General features: G+C 32.9%; 4 protein-coding genes across 4 annotated transcripts; all 4 read right to left on the bottom strand.

Annotated features, from left to right (window-relative positions):
* Positions 1-10,682: 10,682 nt before the first annotated feature.
* LOC104702431 (protein MIZU-KUSSEI 1-like) lies at positions 10,683-11,535 on the bottom strand. The gene has a single exon (XM_010418279.2). The coding sequence runs from the start codon at positions 11,498-11,500 to the stop codon at positions 10,817-10,819; it is 684 nt and encodes a 227-aa protein (XP_010416581.1). The 5' UTR covers positions 11,501-11,535; the 3' UTR covers positions 10,683-10,816.
* Positions 11,536-15,811: 4,276 nt separating this feature from the next.
* On the bottom strand, positions 15,812-16,818 carry LOC104702430 (uncharacterized). The gene has a single exon (XM_010418278.3). The coding sequence runs from the start codon at positions 16,664-16,666 to the stop codon at positions 16,001-16,003; it is 666 nt and encodes a 221-aa protein (XP_010416580.1). The 5' UTR covers positions 16,667-16,818; the 3' UTR covers positions 15,812-16,000.
* Positions 16,819-20,211: 3,393 nt separating this feature from the next.
* Positions 20,212-21,031, bottom strand: LOC147941729 (S-protein homolog 3-like). Its single transcript, XM_087459326.1, has one exon. The coding sequence runs from the start codon at positions 20,999-21,001 to the stop codon at positions 20,516-20,518; it is 486 nt and encodes a 161-aa protein (XP_087315452.1). The 5' UTR covers positions 21,002-21,031; the 3' UTR covers positions 20,212-20,515.
* A 678-nt stretch (positions 21,032-21,709) lies between these two features.
* On the bottom strand, positions 21,710-23,643 carry LOC104702429 (protein RGF1 INDUCIBLE TRANSCRIPTION FACTOR 1-like). Its single transcript, XM_010418277.3, has 4 exons — positions 23,022-23,643; positions 22,701-22,907; positions 22,402-22,617; positions 21,710-22,317 (listed from the first exon to the last, which is right to left on the bottom strand). The coding sequence occupies exons 1-4, from the start codon at positions 23,022-23,024 to the stop codon at positions 21,997-21,999; spliced, it is 747 nt and encodes a 248-aa protein (XP_010416579.1). The 5' UTR covers positions 23,025-23,643; the 3' UTR covers positions 21,710-21,996.
* Positions 23,644-25,450: the final 1,807 nt, after the last annotated feature.

Raw genomic sequence — 25,450 nt, 5'->3', positions numbered from 1 at the left:
GTTAATGCCTTTGAGCTAACTAATAAACAATTCACTAAAGTAATGGGGACAAATTACAACATGAGAGTTGACAATGGGGTCATGAAAAAATACCAAATAAATATGTTCCGATCACACCCATATACCATACGACATTTTTTTTGTATAACCCGAACTTTAGATCAACCTGAACTTGGTTATTAGCAAACACCAATTATAATGTGCAAACTCGAAATTCAGATGAAGGAAAAAAATACTTATATTGGAATTAATGACAACCGATCATTGATACAGTATGAAACTAATTAAATGAAGTTTTGTAAGAAGAAGAATCTAAACAAACAAGTATACGACTAGAAATGTGCATCCGTGCCACTGCATGTTAGTGGCCATAAATGCATAACCACGACAGCTGTCCCCATAAATTATGATGCCACCCTGTCCCAATTTTATTTTAAGTACTTTTTTCTGTATCAATTAATTACTGCTATTAATACGGGTTTAGAGTTTATAGGACTTAAAAAAAGAGTACAACAATTCATTTAATTAGAAAAACGGGTAAAGTCATACCCCCAGTCATATTAATAAAAAAGAAACCAAAATAATTCTGAATACGAATGAGCAGAAACCTTGATTTATCAGGCATTGAAATTAAAAAATTTATGCATTTTATTATAGTTCTTTATTTTAAAGAATTTCAACTTTTAATAACTTTAAAAATTCAAATGTATAACTTTTTAAAATTTTTAAAGATTATTAATATTTCAATTATTAAAACATTTGTCTTTTTATAAAATGTTTAAGATATGAATAATATTTAAACTTTATAAGAAGTTCAAATATTATAAGTATTTCAATTTCTAAAATAATAAAATTTATTCAAACATTTTAAATTTTAATAATATATACGAATTAAAATATCACATGACGGGTTATATGGCAGGACATGTTTAAGTTGATATTAATAGAAAATTAAAATGTCATTAATTCGGTGCTACACGGATAAAATATAATTTCATTATTTTGTGAACTTTTTAAAAACTTTAAAGATTATTAATATTTCAATTATTAAAATATTTAATTTTTATAACTGTTTAAGATATTAATAATATTTAAACTTCGTAGTTCAATTTCTAAAAAAAAAGAAACTTTATTAAAACATTTTAAATTTTAAAAATATTTTTAGATTTTTATGAAGTTTTTTATGCGGTGTACAACGAATTAAAATATGACACGATGGGTTATATGGCTAGACATGTTTGAGTAGATATTAATAGAAACTTAAAATGTCATTAATTCGGTGCTAAATGGATAAACAATCATATATATAACATTTTAAATAAAAATTACAAAATAAATAAGATAAATGTTAACACGTATTCTAGCATGGATCCAATTCTAATTCTAGTAGGACTTAAAAAAAGAGTACAACAATTCATTTAATTAGAAAAACGGGTAAAGTCATACCCCCAGTCTCATTCTCTTTTAATTTCGCTTCGTACTATAAACGGTTGGCGTAGAAGAAAACTTATGAATTAGATTGTAGGGATGTACTATAGTATTTTTTATAAAGAATTAGATTTTATATTCGCTTTGGTCTTTTTGTTATGTTTCTTACGTATTTACATTTGCATTCCTATTTTACAAATGTCCTCTTTATCTTTCCAATATTTAGCGATGTTTAACATCTAATTTTATTTTGATTTGGTAAGCAAATCGAGTGGCTCATAGTAGTTAGAAAACCCATTCATTTGACCACCACTTGTGAATGTCAACTGTACTTTTTTCTCGCAGACGTCATATGCCAGCGATGATATTTCATACAATACAAATAGTACTAGTATATATTTTGGGTAAGTGTGATATCCTATCTGAGATTTTCTAGCCATCTAAAGATAAGCTGAGATGAGATCACGAATGTGAGAATGTACAAAATGTTTTCTTTTATACACGTAGATGTGCGTGTACAGTATTTACATAGATGATTGCGTTACTAGCCTAGCTGTGTGACCAAAGACAGTGATAGAAACAAGACTGAAGAATACTGAAATGATTGAGCAAATTAATTTTTATGAGAAAACTAATTTGAGAATTAAATTTATTTCAGAAGAAAATGAAGATAGAGGTGTGGACCAACTTTCATTTTCAAGTTAAAATAATTTGGGGCTTTCCTTACCACCGACTTTTATGCCACACACAATTAAAATCGAAAAGGAAACTCAGGCACGTTGGGTGCCCCATTTTAATAGTTTTATGTACCCATTTCTAGATTTATATAGTATTACATATTTTTCTTTCTGTACTCATATGATCTTCTCATAGTCGAATAAACCATAATATAAATGAACAGGTCTATAACAACTGGCTAAGCTTACCGGCAATGGTACTAGTAAACACATGAAATGCCAGCTTAGAGTAACTTACTTCATTTATAACCGGTGTTCCGCAGGAAAAAAAAACAAAAAAAAAGAAGTATAAAGTAGGAAGCAGCCCTAGCACCTAACTAATTTGTATACTCGATCTCCTTAATCACTTAGTACAAGTTTATTAAAATATATCCCCCACCACTCGACCTCCTTAATCACTTAGGACTACTTTGTTGATACTAGCTAATATACTATGTCGTCTCATTAATCACAAGTATTTTCATAAAGAATTGACCAAAACCATTGAATTTGAAGAGTTTGCGGATCAACTTGCAAACTTCGTGATCATGTCATATTAGAGTTACTACTTATATGAAATTTTAGCAAAGGAATTCAAAACTATTTCATAAACTATGATTCAAACGAATTACATTATATGAAACAGTTTCAGTTTTGTATCTGCATATATATAGTACAAATCTGTAATAACGTTAATACCGGCGCATGTATTCATGCATGATCGCTATAGTTCGATCTGACACGTGCTATCTCAAATTCAGTGCTGTTCTAAATCACATTTTGATAATAAACATAACATAACAAGTCAATAATTAAATAATCATTTTCTTTGTCAGGTTGTTTTTAATCACCATTATGTAAAATTCAGATATAAGATGCACGTGTGGAAGCATGATGATTCTCTAACAAATGGAAAGAATCACTGATAATAATTGTTTATTTTTGTATTTGTTATCCTAACCGATCACAGGCTGTATACAACCGCAGACCAAAATAATCGATATGTTACATACATGTATACTGGCATCACAAACGGACCCTTGTTCAACAATAGATCAGCCCATTATCCTATTGGTGGGCTTTGTATCAACTAGTCAGTCTTTCTCTGGCGTCAAACTCCGTTGAACCATATAGTAGTATGAGAAAGAACAAAAATAAATAAAACCACACGTATATATATCATCGTCAAAATTTAGATCATCAGAAGAAGATCAAACCAAATATATTTAGTTCTGCTATATTGTTGGATTGATCGCGATATATATAGTTATATACGAACGAATCACGAGCAATTAAATGTATCCATAAAAGTAAAGAGAGAATCGTGAGGTTGAGGGTGCATGTGATGAAACTATACTAAGAGTAAGAGGACATGGTAGTGGAGCCACTATGTCGATGACTTTGTGTTTAAACGTAATTAACCTCGTGTGCGTCTCATATTTTCGCGTCATTTTCTTGATCTTTTTAGTCTATCTTTCTTGCTTTCGTTAGATTATATATAGTATATATATTTTTTTTTTTAATAACTCATGACTGATCCTAAAGGCTTCCTAGATCGAAAGACTAATCTCTTGGAGCCGGAGGAAACCATGTTAAATTTCGAACCTCTGTGGCCAATGCTACTCGAATCCAGATGGCGGGACTTTTCTACCTTTACTACTAGGCCAAAATGACTTGGTTTATATATAGTATATTAAGTTGTAACTTTATATAAGCGCTTCTTTTACGACAGTAAATTGAGATTTAAGAAGAAGGAAGAAGAAAAAGTCATGAGAGAACCAAAGGGAGCATTAAAACATATCAATCAGACAGCCTGAGTCTCAGATCCCTTGCTAGATGTCACGATTTCTGCAAGCTTTTGTCATTTTATGAGACCTGGGCTTAATTATATATATGTGATAACTGATAAATAATTCAATGAATGTATGTGTGTGTAATATTTTAAAATCGAAATATCCACACCGCAATCCATATGTTTGTAAATAAAAATGATAAAAAAAAATCCATAGGCTTATAAATACAATCATGTTACAAATATTCTATATCGTATGGATGTTCGTTATCGGCCCACTAGTAGATCAACCTAAAATCCTAAAATTGTATCATTATATATATGTTATATTCTATAGGATAGAATAATACAAGAGAACAATTCCCTAAACCCTTTGTTCTTAACATATTATCAGCACGAGTCTCTAACCCTACCAGTCTTATGAAAAAAAAAAAAAAAAAAAAAAAAAAAACCATCGCCGTCATCTTACCTTACGTTCTGAATTTCACAAACGTATTTGCCTCTGTCTCCGGTTTTTGTCTTTGATCTCTCTCAGCCAATAACTTTCAATCTAAAGATAAGTAACCATATGCTTTATGTTCAATCGGTCCATTCTTTATAGTTTATCACTTTGTGTTCGATCTCTTGTTATTCATTAAATTATGCTCATATAGTCTGATTTGTATATTTTGTTGAGATCGATGTTCTCGCCAGAATATTATTACATGGTTATTGGTTTAGTATCGATTATTTGTTTGTGTCATAAGTATTAAGTATAAACAGCTAAATCTTATTTTATCCTGTTTGTTTTGGTTCATTCTCACGAACTTAAATTTTTATTTTATTGTTTGGTCAATTACACCATATGTCTAAAACCCCCATGCTTATACCACCATATGTCTAAGACCACCTTGTTTATACCGCTTTGGTAATACAACCGATGTATGGACTTTGATTCTGTGTTTACACTTAATTGATTCATGCTTTATTGTGTTTATGGAATAATATTTAATTAATCGATTTTGTTGGATTAATTCTCATGAAGGGGAGAGATGTTCGTTGGAAAATACAATGAATGCTAAGAGAGATCTAGAGGTGTTTGTCGGTTTAATGATTGGTGAATCCCGTAGCCAAACTCTAAAAGCCACTGTCATCGAAAGCTAAGTGATATATTGGTTTAATTATTCTGGAAAGGAGATTTATTCGACCTAAGGACTCAGTTCATCTATCGAGATAAGTCCAACTAAATTTGCTTTGCATATTAAATAGATCTTACATATAAGGCATAACTACAACTAAATTGACAGTGTTCAATTATTAATTCATGTTTATATAATTGTTTTTTATATAATTGTTAATCTGGTAAAATCATGAGATCTTTATATGCCAAAGACACGCATAACGTATTATATATGGGTTCAACGATAACAGTTCCTGTGATATTCTATATATGAGATCACTTATCTGTCTATCATATTATCTAAGTTTGATAGATAAAACTAAAAAAATTCATTCGAACACTGAAATATGCTTTATTATGTGATCAATACATAAACCATTTGTTTAATTAAATTTTATTATCGTTTGACTTGATGATACATATATGCATGTTATTCACGAGGAACGTGTATATGTATTATGCATATATAATAAAATAATAAATAAGAAAAAAATTATAATTGTTAGTGTACAGTTTACACTCCTTAATTTTCTTTAAAAAAAATATTGATATGATTGTTTATAATATTTGTGATTTATTCTATTAATTTAATCACAAATATAAATCTAATTAAAATTAGATATAATATCATGATGAAATATTTTAAATCATGTCTCCAACCTTCTTTGGTGAATACATTGAAAATTTAGTAATAAATTACTAAATAATGATTATTGATCATATTTTCTTAGCATCACTTCTATGAGGAGATTTAAGTCCAAGTATGTGACTATAAAAAAAAAAGTTATTTAGTTATTTAGAGTAATCTAAAGAAAAAAAATGACTAAAATTCTTTAAAAGAATATATACAAATCAACTTGTTTCTATTATTATCAAAATTATATAATAGAAAATATATATTCTACTTGTCATAAAATATTGTTGTCATGTAGACACAAAATAGTGAATATATTATATATATATACTTTTTTTTTGAATGAGTAAAATTATGAGATGTTGATTTATAATCATGAATCACATCCTATTGACTTGGTATATTCTTTAAAGTGAATATGACTTTATGCAAAGAAAAGGAAAAGACCACAAAAATGGTCATGATGTAGATATGATATATAAAGTCACCTAGACTTGAATAATAAGTACAAGAGGTACTTGTCTCATATATATATGACGATGAAAGAAGCTAGTGTGAGACAATTTCCACTATTCTACTACAATATTAAGAAGTAGTAGAAAAAATATTGAAAGCTCAGGAAAAGTATATATATATTATTGTCTATGGGAACACAATTTTATATTAATGTGTTATACTCTCCCAAGTCTCAAAAGTTAAAAGGGTCCAAGATATAATACATGACCCCATGTGAGAATGTTATTGATTACAGAGGGATTCAAATCGAGATTGATAAACATGAAGTGTCATCATCTCGAGGGGGAGAATTAATGAATCCCACATAGGTGATGGAACAAATATAAAATTATTTTCACACCCAGAATGAGTTTAATCACTCATATGATAAAGCAAATCTTAAGGATTTGAAAAGTAATCATGTTGAGACAATAAAGAAGGAATAATACTTTGAAATCATAAGTATCACCCAAGAGAATTAAAGTATTTTTGAGATTACATGCTTTATCTAGAAGATAAAAATGTTTTGTGAAAATCTCACTGTTTGGCATGACCGGTTTAGCCATTCTGGTTTAGTATTGATGCAAAAGAATAATCAGAAATTTCTGAAAAGATTCATTAGAGAACCTAAAGAGTTTTCGTAATGATTTCTTATGTGTGCTGCTTTACAAAGCAAGCCGATTATATGGCTTTCACCAGCCCCATGAATTTGGATAGTGTCAATTTTCTGGTACGTATACAAAGAGATATTGTGGACTGATCATCCACCATATATTTTTGTTATTAACATGCAACCTTGAGTTTGCGAGAGTATTTGGTTAATTGACAATGGTGGTGAAACCAGACTATGTAATTGACAAATGACTCTATATGTCAATAAATTCGCATCATGAACAAATTAACATGAGTACTCCCCATTATAATTGGTTTGGGTCAGAAACCATATATATCCCATCTAAATCTGTTATACATATTGAGTTGCTCCACCACATTGATTAAAATGGGATTTGAAAGTATGTTGGAAATAGTTGGATATAAATCTCTCTTGATGATTGAATATCTCGAGATGCAGAGACTGTTGGTTCAGTGAGTCAGTCTTTCCAACATGAGGGGAGAAAATAAACAGCTGGTAAAGAAATATATTGTAAGAAATTATCTTGATCCTCGTACTAAGAAATGTGCTCTAGAAATTAAAAAGATAATTTATTGGCAAAATTTGCAAAGATACTAAAAGTATGCAAGAGCCATTTTCTGGCCTTGAGTGATAAAGTCACATATACCAGTTGTGCTCCAATTGAAATTAATATCCTAGAATGATAAGATCAACTCCTAGTAAGTCTAATGATCGCATGAAGTGTGATAGACTTATGGTTCCAAATATAAGCATCCTCGGAAAAGAAAAAGGTGCATAAATTAATATGGCACCGAGGAAACAAAGAGTTATGGAAAATCTCTAGGAGAGATGTAGACATGAGTAAGAAAGAGATTCAGGTACCTGAGAATAATAATGAAAAGAAATCTCAACAAGTTGAGTCATGTCTATAATGAAAAACGAACCAATAAGCAAATCGACGTCGTAATATGTTTGAGGACGTAGGCCTTTGCTGAACCTCGTTAAAAGAAAAAAATTATATATGCCTCTTGTCTCTTCAGCACTTACAAGTGGTTCTTGTTAAAAGAAATGTACAGGAACAAGTGTGAATATGTTGATAATGAAAATATTATCAGATCCCCGGTACATATTTCATAGCCCTGGGATTTTAAACCGAAGCAAAATAACCGAACCGAACCGAACCGATATTTTTGGTGTTCGGTTCGGTTTCGGTTATGGCGGCTGAACCAATCGGTACAATTTGTTTTTTTCAAAAAAACCGAAATATTTCGGTTATTTTGGTTCGGTTTTCGGTTAACAGATTTTTTTTTTAAAATTTTTTTAGGAAAAAAACTAATAAAACCGAAATTTACCCTAAAATAACCGATTTTACCCTAAAATAACCGAAATAACCGAAACCGAAAAAACCGAAATATTTGAAATAAAACCGAAAAACCCGAAATTATCTCTAAATAACCGAAAAATCCGATTTTTCATGTTTTTAATCAAATTTCGGTTAATTTCGGTTTTGAAATTTTAAAACCAAATTAACCGAGAAACCAAAATAACCGAACCGAAATATATTTCGGTAAGATTTTCAAAACTCAAAAAAACCAAAAAACCGAAATAACCGAACCGAATTCACCGAAATAACCGAAGTCCCAGGCCTAATATTATTTCACATACCAAGGAATATATAGAGAAATGATCAATGATGAAATATTACTTCTGAAAGATGGAGAAACCGGATTGTATAAGATCAGATCTTTCATGAAATTTTTTAAGGTTACAGATTTGACATCTGATGAAAGAGATGTTATCTCAAGATGTTTACATCATCTTACATAGAAAAATGGTCTTGTAGTACCATATTAAGAAAGAAGAGTTGAAAGAGAAAGTTTTACAAGGAGATTATGAATAAAATCCTATGTATAAGATTATTGTTTGGAAGATTGTATGAAAAAAAAGATTCGAGCTTCAAGTTCAAATAAATGAAAAAAGAATCTTCTAAGGAATCTTCTATATGAAAAAGGTGCAAATGACTTGAAGTCCAATGACCCGAGAGAATATATGATGATCATATGTGTTTTATAACACTAAGGCTCTGTTTATAACAGTTCAGAAAAGATGATATATATGATCATAATGCATAACCTGAAGATGATGCTTTCAGGGGGAGAAATATGATCATAAGCGTGGTTGTACTCTTTTTCCCTTATCATGGTTTTTATCCCATTGGGTTTTTCTTTGAAAGGTTTTTAACGAGACAACAAAAGAACACGCGAAAGATAAACACCAGAAGAAGAATATTATGATTCCAATGGTGAAAGACTATCATCTTCAAAGTCTTTGAAATACATTGATGAGATTGTGAGAAACAAAGATAATGATAAAGATGAGTCACTTGTGAGACCCATGACCAATAGAAGAATGGTGATACACGTTTACTACATATTCGTTCAAGTGAAATTTGGTGAACCATTTACCAAAGCGTTTCTAACCACTATTTTCAAGAAGCTACTTCATCATATTGGTTCAGTTATTTCGAAGATTTCAAGTGATGTACTCAAGAAGGGGAGTAAAAGCGCGCTGCACTCTTTTTCCCGTAACCATGGTTTTTCCCACTGGGTTTTCCTGGTAAGATTTTTAACGAGATAATATATCATATGCGCATTTGGGACTACATTTTTATAATAGTCATCCAAGGGGGAGTGTTATGAATATTTTATATTGTATGGATGCCCATTAGTAGATCAACCTAAAACCTTAAAATTGTATCATTATATATATATGTTATATCCTATAGAATAGAATAATACAAGAGAACAATTCCCTAAACCCTTTGTTCAACAAACAGTTATATATATAACGATTGTCTGTGAATATATATTAATTCCGTTGTGGCTAAAAAAATGAGTGTGTACATACGTTTCTATCTTCATAAATCAAATTAATATTGTTAACTAGCTTATATTATCATTTATGACATGTACTGAATATCATATATAGTTTTTTTTTTTATAAAGGAGTAATAGATTAGATTAAACCAATGATTTAGAGAATATGTGTAAAGGGCAAAAATTCCTAATATAATGGGAAGCAGTATTGCTGGTTTGGTACCGAACCAGACACCGGAGCTAAGCTAGATTGTTCGGTGGTTGCTGTTTGGGCGCACATTGCTTTCAGTTGTCCCCTTGATCAGACTCCTCCAATGCACGTGAGTACTGTCCACGCGCCGCTGCCCCATGAGGTTAACTCAGTTTTGGAAGAAATTACAAATGCAAACTGGCAGGAGAGGAGTCAAAGCAGGGACACACCATTGCATTATTATTGATCATGATGTCTATCGAGTGTCAAACTGGCAGGAGTGTTGAATGGTAATCAGTCTAGTTAACCAAACGGTAATATTTGGTATAGTCATTAGGCCATACCGCATATTTTAACTATTTGTAAAATATCGTTGCATGGTCAGCATCTTAGTTTTGTTTAGTAATTCTGCTATTTTCACTAAAATTAACCTATTAAAAGGCTCTTTATTCTGCTATTTCATTCATACATTAACTTTTCTATACAATTTACTCTGCTATTTCATTTGTGTATATACTTTCTACATATCTTAGATTGAAATTACTTTTTTTTTAATGACATGTTATATGTTACTTACATAAAAGTACATTATAAGATTTTAGCTAGTAAAATTTAAAACATTATCAGTATCCATATGTGCAGAGCTTAGTTTTTGTTTTTATTGTGTATAAGATTGTTATTTGAGAAGGTATATATCATTGTGAGTTTGTGACGATGGTATTATTAACCCAAAATTAACATCCCTACCCACATACGACAGAAATTTATAATTTTTAATGTTCGTAAAAACATTGTTAGTTGAGTTCACAGCATGTAAGTTTAACAACAAAAACTTATACAATATTACATACACAAAAACGAACATTAAGATTAACATGGATCATAACCAGAATTTTCCTAATAATGACAAGTTTCAAGATTTCGAAAGGAAAATGCTAAGCTCCTGGCCATAACAACCCCCTTGGTTCACCACATGAAACGATTCCGAGTCACACGACCCGGTGACTCGCTCAAACTTTGCTCTCAGATACAACGTCTCGCCGTTCGGAATCACCCCGGCGCCTACGGAAACAGACTGCATCAGCCGGAGAAAGCTGACGTCGTTTTCATTCGTTTCTCTCCTCACCGCGAATCCAAATTTCCTGCCGTTGCAATACATAGACCAAACCGGAACGTTGAAGATATTAGAACGGCGGTTGCTTTTGCTCCGGAGAGCGATTCGGAGAAAGCCCTCCTCCATCTCCCGAGCAAGAGCTGCCGTGGGAACGGCTAGCTCGAGGAGGAGGAGAGGTGGAGAGGAGGGACGAGTGTCGTCTTGGATGCAGAAGCTGACGTGACCACGGGGGTGACCGAAGAAAGTGCCTGTGACTACGACGCCGGGTTGGTCTAAGGAAGAAGTGGAAGAAGACACGGAAACTGTGTCGTTTTCGTCGGAAGGAGGAGATTGGTACGTGCAACAATATGGGATTACGCACTCGATGAGTGAACGGAGGGTTCGTCGGAGTCTGACTTCACGGGCACAGTCAACGCTCGTCGGAGAATCAATGATTCGTAGATGAGTACTTCTTTGTTTTCCCAAATCTACCATCGTTCTCATTTTTTCCTTTTTCTTTGTACTCGTGTAAATGAGAAGAGAACTAGAGTAAGTTTGATGGTATATGTATAGGTGTGTGAGGTGTAAGTGGAGGGGATATTTTTTTTTCCCCCCAATTTAATGTATAGTATAATATTTAGATATTATTTTGTTTTTGTTGTTATTCTTTATGTAATGGATAACCACATTTACACATGCGTGTGCTTTCGTTTTCTTCTGTTTTCAAGTGATTGTTTCTACCTTAATTAGTGTGTTCACAAAATGGTGGTAAACCTGAATTTAGTATTACGTTTCATGTAATTGCGAAACAGGGATCCAAAATTATGAGAATGTAATAAATGGTGTTGATAAGGAGAAGGGGATAGAAGGAATTTATATAATTGGAAGTAACTCACTTGAACAAGAAATAGGTCCACTTGTAAGTTGTAATTTTGAACCCAATAATGCCTTTTTTTTTGTACTTCTTTGAATTTTCTTTTGTTGATATACTGAAAGTCTTACGTATATGGAAAACCGTGTTTTACGCTGATATAGTGATCCAATAGACCTATTTAATTACGATAATTTTTTGGAGTAGATTGCATATATGTACACGATCTTAGCGTTACTCAATTATGATTGCATTCGTTCGAGAAGGTTTCCCAAAAGAAGTTTATAGGACTTATTATGGTTGTAAGTCATATCGATGTATATATAAATATGTAATGTCCTATATACTTCTTTTAGGAAACCTTCTCGAAAGCTATATCCCATGTATATGAATTACCCACACAAAAATATGTTATGCTTTCTTAGAGCTAAATCCTATGTGTATGAATTACCCACAAAAAATATGTTATGCTTTCTTAGGTCATGTTTAGGCATAAAAAAAAAAGATGATTTAGCAATAGAGAGTACACATAAAAGGTAACATGGCAATGATGATGGGTATTAAGCGTGAGAAAGCCGTAGAAGCATGCATGCTGTTGAGATGATTGTCTTCAAATACTTTATACCGTTATAATGCCACGAATAGTCAGTATTATGTGCTGTTGTGGGGACTATACATTTCCTTTGTCCATAATTAAAATTTGCAAAAATGACTAACCAGAAAGATAAGGCAATAAAGCCTAATTTGCGGGGAAAGCATGATACAGTATACGAAATCTTATACCAATCAAGTATCAAAGAAAAACAAAACAATAACGCATGGCAAATTTCAAACAAAAAAAAACAATGACGCATGGCTGCAGCTTAGATACTAGAGAGAGTAGTACATTAAACAGAACAACCAGAGTTTCTCAAGAATGGGCCTGTATTACATGGATCCAGAAACTACTTTGATGGGCTGATAAAAAACTCACTCTAGTATTCTCATCCAAATCCAATGCAAAAAAATGTATCAAACTAAGCTACGATTCCCATGTCACTTGTGGAGTATGAACAAGAAAATTTCTAAAACTCAAATCCACGTTTATTGTGTCGTCCCAAATTTCAAAAATAACTAATTTACTATTTGGCTGACTTTAATGAAAATAATCATTCAATGAATGTTGATTGAAAATGTAGACATATATCTTTGAGATAGTTGAAAATGTATTATTAACACGATGAAGAAAATATAGAAAACAAAAAAACATAGAGCTAATGTTTGGTTACCTAGTCATTGATTGAAAAAGCCTCAAAACCTTCTATTTGTCCTCTTTATCTTTCTTTGTTTCATATTTGATTGGGACATGTAATCTCGATCGATAGTTTTCATTAACAATGTTGATCGATGTCATATATAAATATCATATCTAATCAAAAGTTTGATATATTCTAGTCGTATATGAGGAACATTAGTTAATTTAGTCATTATCCACTGTCCATAAGACTCAACATAGTATTATAGTCCATTTTGTTGATACATAGGTTTTCTATATCGGTGTCATAGTAAATTTTGGTTGAAAATAAACCGATAAAAACTATTTTGGGAGAAGCTATCATGAGGATCCCAGATAAGCAAATATAAGATTAATAAACTACCATAAATATTAGAGATGTAAACAAATCATTCATTATCAATTAGTTTTACGTTAAAAAACTATAACATACATCCGGATTTACATGTTTTAGTCCGTTACATAAAGAGAATCAAGAATATACCGTACATGCATTGAGTTAAAATAAAGAAGTAATCGAAAGACCGTAGTTTCTTACCCAATTTGTCTTGAGTCTGCGTCATAATCTTGTTTTTCACCAAACAAAACTATTAATTTGATACTAATATATTTAACACATTCAGAACAAGTGTAACCATTATGATTAATAATGTGAATGTGATAGTTCATGGTTTTAATTAGGGTTCCGATAAAGATTAAAATGAAACAAAGTTTGGATAATATAATTATGTTATTTTACATAACAACGTAATCATTCTCATTCATATACCAAGAATCGAATTGGAACTTTCTAAGCACTGAAATTTAAATTTATTATTGTGTTGACAGTTGACACGTTTTTAAAATAATTTATTAAAGTTTTATAATAGAAAAAGGCAAAGGTCAAATAAGGCGATAAGGTTATACTTAAAATATCAAAAACAGATGCAATATTTTTTTTTTTTAAAAACATAAATTATAAATAATTGCAAAAAAAAAAAAAAAAAAAATTGTGGCTTCCGGCTCCCATAATTAAGGCCAAATTTTGTTTGGTACACTACCAACAGCATATCAACGGTCCGATCTTACGCGGGGATATAGACCTGTTATTTTCATACACATATATACACCCCACAAAATGGAGTTATATATATGATCAAAGAGAAAGAAAAGGAGTTATATATCATTGTTTCACTTTTTTCGTTTACTAAATCGAAAAAACAAATTTCATAAATGATTAAAGGAAGTCAATTTACATAGTTCTGCATTCATACCTATTTTCATATGCGTACACAACCCAAAAAATGGATCAGAGTTAATTATATGATCAAAAAGAAAAAAATAGAGTAATAAATTTTATTCACTTTTTTCTTTTTCTAAACGGAAGAACCAAATTTCATAAATGATAAAAGTAAGTCAATTTACATAGTTTCGCATTCATACTAATGGACTCACGTCAAAGATAAACAGCATCTACGAATTGCCTAGCGTCCAATCTTTTTCCAGGGAACCTTAGTTCTATAGATAGAAGAATATATCTTTTCTTTTTTGTAATGCTGGTAATTTTATTTAATTTCGTCTTAATCAACATATTTTTAATAGCTTATTATTTCATTTCATAATTAATATTTCTGAAAATATATAAAAAAAAATAAGCATTCCATATATGTAGAGAGAGATATCCACAAAGTCATAACGCATGATACTTTTTAATCATCCGGCAAAGCACACGTATGCAGATGGTATGTATAGTAGGAGGCAACCGCACCAAATCGGGGGAATAGGTAGTATAATTTCGTTTGGAGTCTTGTACATAAGTTGGTGATATAATTTAATTACAAAACATAAGAAGATAATTTTAGTTAATGTTGTCGCCGCCAGATACAACCTGTCATTGTCGAAGACTTACCGGTCATAGCGGAGGACTAGCCGATAGATTCCGATTTTGTTTACCCAATAGATAAAATTCGAATCTTAGGGTTCACACCAAATTCGAATACAATTATTTAATAAGATTAATACTATACACCACGAGTCACGAGACTTTTCACCAAATGATATAGTCAGTGAACGTATATTGGTAACTAGCCTATTGGTTGAACTAACCGGATTAAAGTATCGAGTTTTTCTTAAGTAAATCAGTAATGAAAAGTCTTTTGTTAATAATAGTTTACTACATCACCATCTTACTTCAAAAGTGTAAAGACTAAAAAGCAACAAAAAAGAAAATGAACGTCTGAAGCTTAAATTGATTTTAAAATAGACGTCGAAGGTTAAAATCCCATTGGCAGCGAAGCCAAATCTTCCATTATATTAGTCTCTTTCCGATCCCACCACACCATTAAATACTCTTTTACGTCGGAATACCAAACTTTCTCTCCAAGTCATATTTTACTTTTTTTTAAAAACTTTTTCATACGAAAGTTCCATATGTGGAAATTTACAAGGATTTGTTTATCTTTGTTACTTTGATTTGCTCCTATAATAATCATGTTTCCAAAAGCGGAGCTTTTGACCTGACCCCCACATCTTTATAATTAAATGGGCATTTTGCTTAATCCAATTTAATAAGTAACAAGTTCATCCTAAAGTATACGTGCATGTGTATAAACACAAATCTTATAAACCTCGCAAGTTGCAACAAGAGTGTTGTTGTTTTTAAGCTTTCTATGGGTACCGTACACATGTATAATAACAAAATGGGAAATTAATTTATCACAAAAACTGTAGTTTACATAGAGTGTTTTCATTTGTAACATTACACAATCGATCATGTCCACTAACGATAATTAACAACAACGACAACAAAAAAAAAAAAAAAAAAAAAGAATGAAACTTTTAGTGTTCTTTCTTCTACGAATTAAGTGTTTCTTCTATATATTTATGATGATGAGATCTGAACGTCGTCGGAGGCTTCGTATATAGTAGAGAGTCTCAGTCTAAACGATCGAACCGCCAATTTAGCTCTCCCAGAAGTATATCTTTTGAATTTCTGAACCGAACCAGACCGAGAATAACCGTTAACAGCTTTAAACGGCGTCGTTCTACTCTGTAATTTCCCTTTTTCCATCGTTTCGCCGGCGGCTCCGACTCTGTTGTTAGGGTGATTCAGCGTCACTACGGGAGAGATCCTCCCGCTATTACGACGGCGGTATTTCCTCCCCTTCTTCCCCTTCCCCGCAGCTTTCTCAATAGCGACGCTGGCTTTCACGGCGAGAGCCGCCATATCAGACGCCGAGAGACGGTACTGACGTTTAGAGATGGGAAGAACGAAATAGATCTGATCCGCTTGAAGAACCTCGTCGGATTCGATGGCAGGGATGAAATCTTCGTAGTAGAGAGAATCGGAATTACAAAGAAAATAAAAAGAAGATGATCGAGACGAAGACGAAGAAGATGATGAAGACGTCGATTCAGATTCAAGAACCTGAGATGCTAACACCGGTACATCGTATTCACGGAGATCTCCGTTAATCGTCACGATTTTAGCCGTCGTCGTCGACGAAGAATCGTACTCGTTTCGATCAACAGATACACAAAGACCCATTTTTTCTAGCTTTTCTTTGTTGGGTTTCTGGTAAATTAAAAAACTCCAAAAATAAAATTTGAATTCTTGATTTGTTGCAGAGAGAGAGAGAGAGAGAGAGAGAAGAAGAAGAGAAGACGCGTTATGATAATAAAACAGAGTATGGTTTATACAGAGAGAGAGATGTGGTGGTGGTGGGGATATAAATAGAGGTAAAGTGGTGACGTCATCGTTTTACTTAAACCGGAAAAGAACAGAAAAACGGTTAGGGTAATTTTTTGTTTTTGTCAAACCGGGAGCTGACGCGTACGCTTAGAGCATTGTTATTTGACTCTTGTGTAGTAGTAGTCTAGTCACAGTCTTGTTTTACAAGGCTTTATATTTTTAATATTCATGGATATAGGATTTGAACTGATGAATAGTGGTACGGTCACTGTCCTTACCCAAAATTCATGAACCTTCTATTTTTTTTTAAATGTCAAAAGTATTTTGACTGGTGTAATTATGTAAACATATCCAAATTTCAAACAATTTCGTTTAGGTAACTTTCCTTTTTTGTAATTATGTCCTTAAGTCTGTATATATTGTAAATTGGTAACAAAATCTACTAGTAGTAACTACTGGATACTAATTCAAATTGACCAAATAATTTAGTCAAAAGTTTTTTTTTCAGTGGTTTTTTTATGCTTACTATTTGAATTTTAATACGTATTTGCACATTTTGATGAAACAAAACATAATTTTGTTTGAAGTAATTTTCCAAACAACTAGTCCAAACTCAAAATGATAAAACGTGTGAATTCACAATGTAGTACTTTCATTTTTATGAATGTATTGTATAAGTCAATAGTGTGAAATGTTCTAGTAATATATACGCAGATGTGCGTTTAGATAGATAGCCTTTCTTATCCATATTGATCTAGAAAGTCTAATAAAATTGTCAACTTCTCCCAACTAGAAGATACGCAACTATTAAATCGTCAATATAAAATCTTCCCATTCATTGTGTACATGGAAACTAATGACGATGTGTGACTTCAAATATTTTGGTGAATTATGACGACAATCGCGGTTTAGGTAGCAACCGTTTTGGGAATTTTTAACAGATTTCCTAGTAACCCTCGTAATGATTCTTTATTCAAAAAAAATGTACAGTGGCTTTTGTAACGATATATTTATAATTTTATGAACATTTCCAATCATCTCTATATATTCTCATCTCTAAAAAAAGAGTATAGAGTGAGCTTTTCTAAACCCATCTCTATTTTTATCTTTAACATAAAACTTTCATTTTTTTCTATATATTTAGAGTTTACAATTTTAATTTTACACTCAAATTTGAAAAAATATAAACCGAGTAGAGTTGGAGATGAACCCAACTAGACAATAAACTTACTCATTTAAAAAAATGGAAAATGGAAATACTCTTATCCACTCACGAGATACAACTCAAGTGCAGTTTACGTTATCCATTCTTTTTCCCCAAAGAACTATCACTTTTACTCATGCTGCCTTGTACTTGGAAATAAAAATAACTTTATAGAGGAAAATGTACTTCAATAAAAGTTCAAAACTTTTCCGATACGGAGTCAATTTCATGAATTAATGAATTATGTTTAGTTAAAGTTTATGATAATTAATTTTTAATAAGTCTAATGAGGTTTATAACCTTAATTTATCATCACTGGTAATCATAGCTTTGATGTCACTTCGCTGTCACAACAGTATATAATGTGCAACTAAGTGTGCTTGGATTGGATTAATTACGTTGACATCGCTAATTAAAAAAAATGTTTCTCGAAATTCGCGAAAATCACAAATTTGAATTGATTTATGAACTTTATTATTGCATTTTAATCATAGTTTAGTTTCATTCAGTTATTACCAAAAAAACAAGTCCGAAGAAGCTAGGGAACACCGTACGCATTTAATTATTACATTGAACTGTGTAAAGTCGAACAGGTCGCAGGCCATGCAAAATGCAAGGAGGATTCACGTGTTCAGCCGTTGACTTGGTAGCCAGTAGTACCTAGTACGTACGTACCAACTATATTTATATTTAATACTCAACTTCCGAATAACAAAGACCCGAATCCAAAAGTCTGATTACATGATACGGTCAAACTAATAAACGATCACACAACGACGCTATAGTATATATGTATGCACAAACGTTACAAGATATTCGTTCTATCATATTTTACCGTGCTCAAATACCACCTACTGTTTCATTCGTGTAAGGCTATGAGCTGTTTAATTTATTGATGTCAATGTGTCATGAGTTAGTAGAACTTCATAATGTTTTTTTCTTCAAAAATTTCATGATGTTGAGATTATTCAAAGATGATCTCAAAAACTACTATATTCATTAGAGTTGCACATACATTATAAAGTGCTCATTAACTTTATTTTTAATGATAAATCGTCAAAATTTAAATATGATGTGTCTTTGAAAAGGACTGTTATGCAATATTTTGTTGAACTAAGGAGATTGTTAGAAACTAGATTAATTGATTGGAGATAAGACTTCCGGTGGTGTCATACAATGTTCATGAAAGTCTTAATTGATATGTCAAGTTGAATATTGAAAGTAAATACATTAAATTCTTTTGTCCTTTACTTGAAGATGTCTTCAAATCTTGATAATGGCAGCTTGCTAAACGCGTAATGTGTCATTTAATTACAACGGAAATGAGGTAACTTCAGAGAATTCCGTTAAAACACGCTTTGTTGCAGAGTTTTCCAACTTTGCAATTGGCCATAGTACTGGTCTGAGTCTCTGAGATAGTCAATCAACTTAGAAGTTTTATAAATTTACTTCTTCGTTGCTTCCGTTTCAAGATTGTTCGACAAATGATTTATACAGACGTGAAAACTGACGTATAAAAATGTTAACCAAGAAATTTAAAAGTGTATAGTTTTTTAGACGTGTGCGTATTGTTAGAACGGCCACGCAATCACGTTGCTAAGTTTTAAATCTCTTGCACGGCTTCAAATAATGAAATATAGAGTATATCCTACTGGCAATTACATTAGTTAATTATGTGTTAACGAAATGTTTGTCCTATTGGTGACGATGATCACGTGCTAATCAGGAAAGATGGGATGTTTTAAAAGACATAGATATTGGTACAATGATCCCAAAAATTATTAGATAGCTACCAGAAAAGTACCTAAACCGTTTTGTTTAGATAAACCTCCTTGCACGTTTGCCTTCGTTCCCTGCCAGAAAATTTCCTAATTTCTGGTTTATCCTATGTATAACGTGGTCGTGACTCGTGTGCGCACACGGACTTACTCTTGGTTGTGTAATATTTTTTGTTATTTTTTTTTGGTAAAACATAGAACAAACAAAATAATAAGCCTCAGTGGTTATGTACTCTGTTTAAAGGACTTAATTGAAACAATTATAGAGATCGATCTCAAAAAGGCTTAATATTGGGCTATGAAGTAGATGATTAATTTTGTTATCGTTAGTTAGTGGGCTTGCAACGTTGTGTTTCATAAAACAAAGATGATTATGGCCATGGCATTGTGTGTGTGTGTTTTTTTTCTCAAAGTTTCTCTGATGAAATGTGAAATTTATTTATCAAATAGACGAAAGTCTATAATTACAAGCTTGGAAATTACAGACTTGAAAGACTAACATCTCTCCGATTAACAATTTGTTTTAAATAAGTTAACTTTTGAAAATAATTTGCTGTATTTGTTGGCATAGCATTGGCCATTGTTAGTTATACATTTTTCAACAGCTTTCAAAAATATTTTACACCATATTTAAATTTAGATAAATGACCCAATAGTTTAAATATAAACCACTAAGTCACTTATAATAATAGTAAATATGTTTTCTTCGTTTTGAAATTAAAATCATTTGTCCCAATCGAAATAGTCATCCCTACTTTCTTCTCCTTTCCACCATCTTGTACGAATCATAGGTCCTTCCTTTCCACCATCTCCAATCACTTGCCACTTACAGAGATCACATTTGTCTCTCCCATCTTTAAAGATTGTAAACCAATGATCACCACCTCCCCTCCACGTTATATGGCAGCGAAATTTTGTAGTGCCTTTCCAATTTACTCTGAATTTGAAAGACCATGCACTAGCGTAACGTATGTGTTGCAATCCCAAGTCATCTTCTGAAGACTTGCAATGTACATTTATAACCTCTCTGTTTCTGACTATATTACCGATCATCACAGTTTTCTTTTGTAGAGGTAACAACTGTCTACCTCTCCCGATTGGTTCTTCCGATGCAGCATCTGAAAAAGCTAACAATGACGACACCAACACGTAACAAACAAAACTGTAGATCATCAGTTTATAAAACTGATGACTACAGAAGATAGCCATGATTCTAATCCTCTTTGGTATGAGAATTGGCAGAAGCTAGATAACAATATTTATAGTCACTGTTTATTTTATTTATAGAATTAAAGATCAATACAAATATTAATAGTATGCTGCTATACTTGACAAAGAAGAATATTTATAGTATATTATTATCTGTTGCCTAATTATAGTTTGTTGTTTCTTATTCTATTCATATCGAGATCAAATTTCATATCCAAAAATCAACAAATTACTTAAAATGATAGTATTAAGGAAAGATTATCATATCACCTATGATTTACTCTTTTTCATATATTACTCTAATAAATATTAATTATATCATTCTATGTAATCCATTTAATTATGATTTGTACTTATAAATAAGTTCTATCATTCCATTCAATAATATAACAACAATAATAATAATGTCCTATTCAATCTATTTACATGGTATCAGATCTATTACCATATAAATAGATTGAATAGGATTGTATTATTATTGTTGTTATATTATTGAATGGAATGATACAACTTATATATAAGTACAAATCATGATATAACTTATAAATAAGTTTCAAATTACCTAACAATCAAGCTTATTTTCTTGATACTCTTTCCTTAATAGATAATACACTCCAAAAAATTTATGAAACTAGTCACACAATTCATAATCAATTAAGTCAAAATTCTGTAATCCTAGTTGAAACTGACGATAACACACCGAAACGATACAAGTAACATACCACGAACCATATATCTTTTCAAACGTATATTTACAGCCAAAAAACTATATGACAAGCATATTTCAATCCTTTTTGAGTATATAACCTAGTATCTATATTTATAAAACAAACAAAACATGATACTATACTACATTCATATATATATATATATATATATATTCCTATATCTTCAAGAGGTTAAAAAGCAATACTAAGTACTAACCGTATACAATATAATGACCACATTTTCTAGATTTTTATACATATAATTAGGTTACGCTTAAAGTTATAACTTCAGAACGGAGCACGGTGTGGGACTCCCTTACGTCTGCTTGAGTTCCGGTGATTATAAATCGGTGGTGTCCCCGGAGAAAGATTAAAACCGCTATCATCACCGGAGCTCAAAGAACGTTGATCTCCGGACAAGTAATCAAACTTAACGGTGGAGATGGAGAGACCACTCATGAGACGGTTGAAAGCACACGTCGTCTTCCGTATCTTAGTTGGTGTGGTCGCCTCATCAGATTCCCACTCACCTTCGTACTCCCTTCCATGCTTCCCTCTCAGAGAGAAGGTTAGACTTGGATCATTCCTTCCTCGCTTCATCCCTCCAAGCTAAACAAATCACCAAAACAACAAAGGTCAATATGGTCATTTCAACCAAACAAACAGAGGAAAACAGAGGAGAAGAGAGTTTACTTTGCAACCGAGGGAGCAGAAACGGAAAGAATCAAGAAGGCTTCTGCAACAGATTTCACAAGTGTTGGTGACGCCTTTGCCGATTCTTGGCTGAGGTCGTTCGTTCAAGAAGACGATCCTTGCGCTGTTGATTATGTAAGTCTGAACACAAGAGATGTCTATGTACTTCTGAATCTCGTTCACCCTCACAACGTTGTGGTACGATGACCTCCGTATCTGCGGATAACATACCAGTTCCAATTTCTGTGAATTGAAAGGGAAATACAAGAACAATGATTATGAATGTGATGGAAACAAACCTGAAGGACACGATGGTTTCTGTGATTGAGCAAACAGTAAGAGCAAAAGGCTTCGGAAGTGCAGTCGAGACAGAACATGTTGCATTCGCTCTTGTTGGAAGCAGCGTGGATGGAACAAGGGACGAAGTAGTTTGCTCTTAGCATAGGGATTAGCCATGGTGGAGGACTCAGATTGTAGTTATCTTCTTCTGCTCTCATCATCGGTCCCTGGAAGATAGATTTTTGACACCAAATTCAAAGGGTTAAAATATAAGAATCTGCACATTATTAACTCTTATGGAAAGAAACGAGAGTCAGAAGAAGAAGAATCATTCAAATTACCATGAGTGTTCTTGTGATATGTTGTTATTGAGGTTTTCAATAGCCAGCTTGAAGAGTGAATAAGAATAACTGACCTAAGAAAGATTGAAAAGACTAAGAAGAGAAGTTTTGATTTAGAGGAGGCCGCGGCGGCAAATAGCTGAAAGAAAAAAAAAAGAAGAGAAATTGAGGTTTTTCTTGTTTTTTTTAAGTCGGCCACCGATATAATTTTTTTCAGAGTTTTATATAATTCACATGAAAATCCATATAGATATCCTCTTTTTGTAAAAATTGTTTATTTTTAGTTTTCTTTAATTACTTTTCCTTTGGCCAAATAAGTGTCTGCTAATTTTTGCTTTTTAAGTCCAGGAGAGACACACGTATATTTGTGTGCACATGTGTGGGTCTCTCGAGACCCCAGAAGTAAAGGAACTAAAACAAAAAAGAGTAGTAGTATTCTTGAAAATTCTGAATCATTATTGCTGGCCTCACAAATGATGATAAATCATTTTTACTATTTCGTGGTCCGCGACAAATATCAAAATTTAGCCGACTATTTTATTCGGTCCTACATCACTCCCAACGTAGGAAGATATTATTTTCTACCAAATTTTTCGATTGTATCAGTATAATAATATTCGTTACGTTCAATATTTGTGATAAATATCCACATATAACATAACTAGTGGTAGGATACGGCCATACGAGAGAAACCGAGTGTGGTGGATACTATTAAAAGAAGAAAAAGGAGCTAATTTATATTACCTTTGGTCACATTAGAAACACGTGGCATCAAGTGAAGAGCCAGAGGGATCGACGGACACGAGGGGAGACAGAACAGAATTGAGGGATTGGTGTAGATTCTGGTCTGAGCCGTTGGATTAAGAGGACAATCTTTTCTGCGTAACGTGGCAAACGCTTTTGTCCTTTTCTAGTTAACCCACATGACAAATCCTAGACCGTCGGATGGAGAAGTTGAGTCGCGGCGTACGTATGCCACCTCTTTTATAATCGTAAGGTCAGTAAGCGTCTTGTCACGTGATCCAAATGCTAATAGTACTAGTATTTTCTATATTTAACAAAAAAATATATATTAAAGAGTTCTTATCATCTAGTGAGTGCTTTTGGTGAAAGTGCTTTCCAGTTTCAGGGTTGTGTCTTGTGTGTGATCTAAACTGTTAGCTTTTTACGGTCAAAGCCAAAACTAAGAGGATTTGTCCCGGATCTTATATTAGCTGTACGGCTTATGCGTGTGTGTCAAATTGTTCACACATGATTTCTTATAGGCTCACCCTGTTTGAAGCTTATGTCGACTGATAAAATATATAATTGCATTTCTTATGGTATCTTTTTAATAGATATTTCACCAGTTGCGAATAGCTCAATCTTATCACCATTCTTTAAACATATCTTACCGTTATCCGTTGACAAAAGAGAATATCTGCTATTATCATTGTTTGTTTTTTTTTTTTTTTTTTAAATTTTAGTTTTATTAATGGGCCGACCCAAATTGGACTTAGGCATGAAAATACAGGAAAACAATAGTTACAAAACCGGTTGTTTTTCCGGCGAACAGAAACAGAGAAAAAAACAAGGTTGGTTCCGGGCGGTTAAACGAAAGCAGAGGATCAGATCTACTAGCACCGACGAAAACAAGTCCCACCGTTTTGTGACTTCATCGCCAGATCCGGTTCTTTAACCGGAGTTTTCGAATCCCGTCGCATAGCCTTCACCAACGGCGAGTCAAACCCACCACAAAACTTTCGGAATAGATCAATCCTCCGACTCTCCGCCACCCAATGAACATCGAATCCCCGACCTAGCAAGACGACATACTCGGACCCAAGCCCTTGATTTCCGAATCCATTCAACCGGAAAACCTTCCCGAGGCAAAGCTGACTTCAATCCGGTCTGGTGGATACTAAGCACGGAGGCTAGAGAGAGTAGGTGGCTCAAACCATCCTCTCAACAACCATAACCCATGAAAGCCATCTAAGATCCTAAAAGGATCTACTGTTAACCACCAAAACACTCACCGGACAACCCACCTACCAGCATGTGTCTTCCGCCGCTGCCGCAGCCACTAATCCTAACGGTTGAGCCGTGAAGGACTTATCTGCATCTCCTATGGCGTCTTCATACCAGGAGGAACCAGATCTGAAGCCCTTCGACCGCTAGGAAAAAGCCACAGCCGCAACACATGCCGGAAAAACCACACCACTCCGGTGACAGAGAAGAAAGCTTGCCTCGCTCCTGTTGCTTCTTGACTCCCAGTCCTTCAATGAAGCGCAGCCCAACAACCACTCACCTGACGAACCCCGATCCCGGTGAAGAACAAGCGAACCGACTGGAGAAAGAGAGGATCTGCAACTTCGACGACAAGAACCGCTGTAGACCGATCTCTGAGACTCACAGAAACAGAGAGAACCCAGATCTCTAACACTCATCAT

The sequence above is a fragment of the Camelina sativa genome, chromosome 7, assembly GCF_030686135.1.
Source record: "Camelina sativa cultivar CO46 ecotype springtype chromosome 7, ASM3068613v1".
In the NCBI taxonomy this organism is placed as follows: Eukaryota; Viridiplantae; Streptophyta; class Magnoliopsida; order Brassicales; family Brassicaceae; genus Camelina; species Camelina sativa.
The sequence above is the reverse complement of the archived record's forward strand: the minus strand, read 5'-3'. Positions and strand labels throughout refer to the sequence as shown.

Coding starts and splice junctions, on each gene's coding strand:
- LOC104702431 (XM_010418279.2), bottom strand. CDS start 11,500: ATGAGAACGATGGTAGATTTGGGAAAACAAAGAAGTACTCATCTACGA.
- LOC104702430 (XM_010418278.3), bottom strand. CDS start 16,666: ATGGGTCTTTGTGTATCTGTTGATCGAAACGAGTACGATTCTTCGTCG.
- LOC147941729 (XM_087459326.1), bottom strand. CDS start 21,001: ATGGCTATCTTCTGTAGTCATCAGTTTTATAAACTGATGATCTACAGT.
- LOC104702429 (XM_010418277.3), bottom strand. Junction 22,618..22,700: donor GAAACCATCGTGTCCTTCAG/GTTTGTTTCCAT, acceptor TGTTATCCGCAG/ATACGGAGGTCATCGTACCA. Junction 22,318..22,401: donor TCTGCTCCCTCGGTTGCAAA/GTAAACTCTCTT, acceptor TGATTTGTTTAG/CTTGGAGGGATGAAGCGAGG.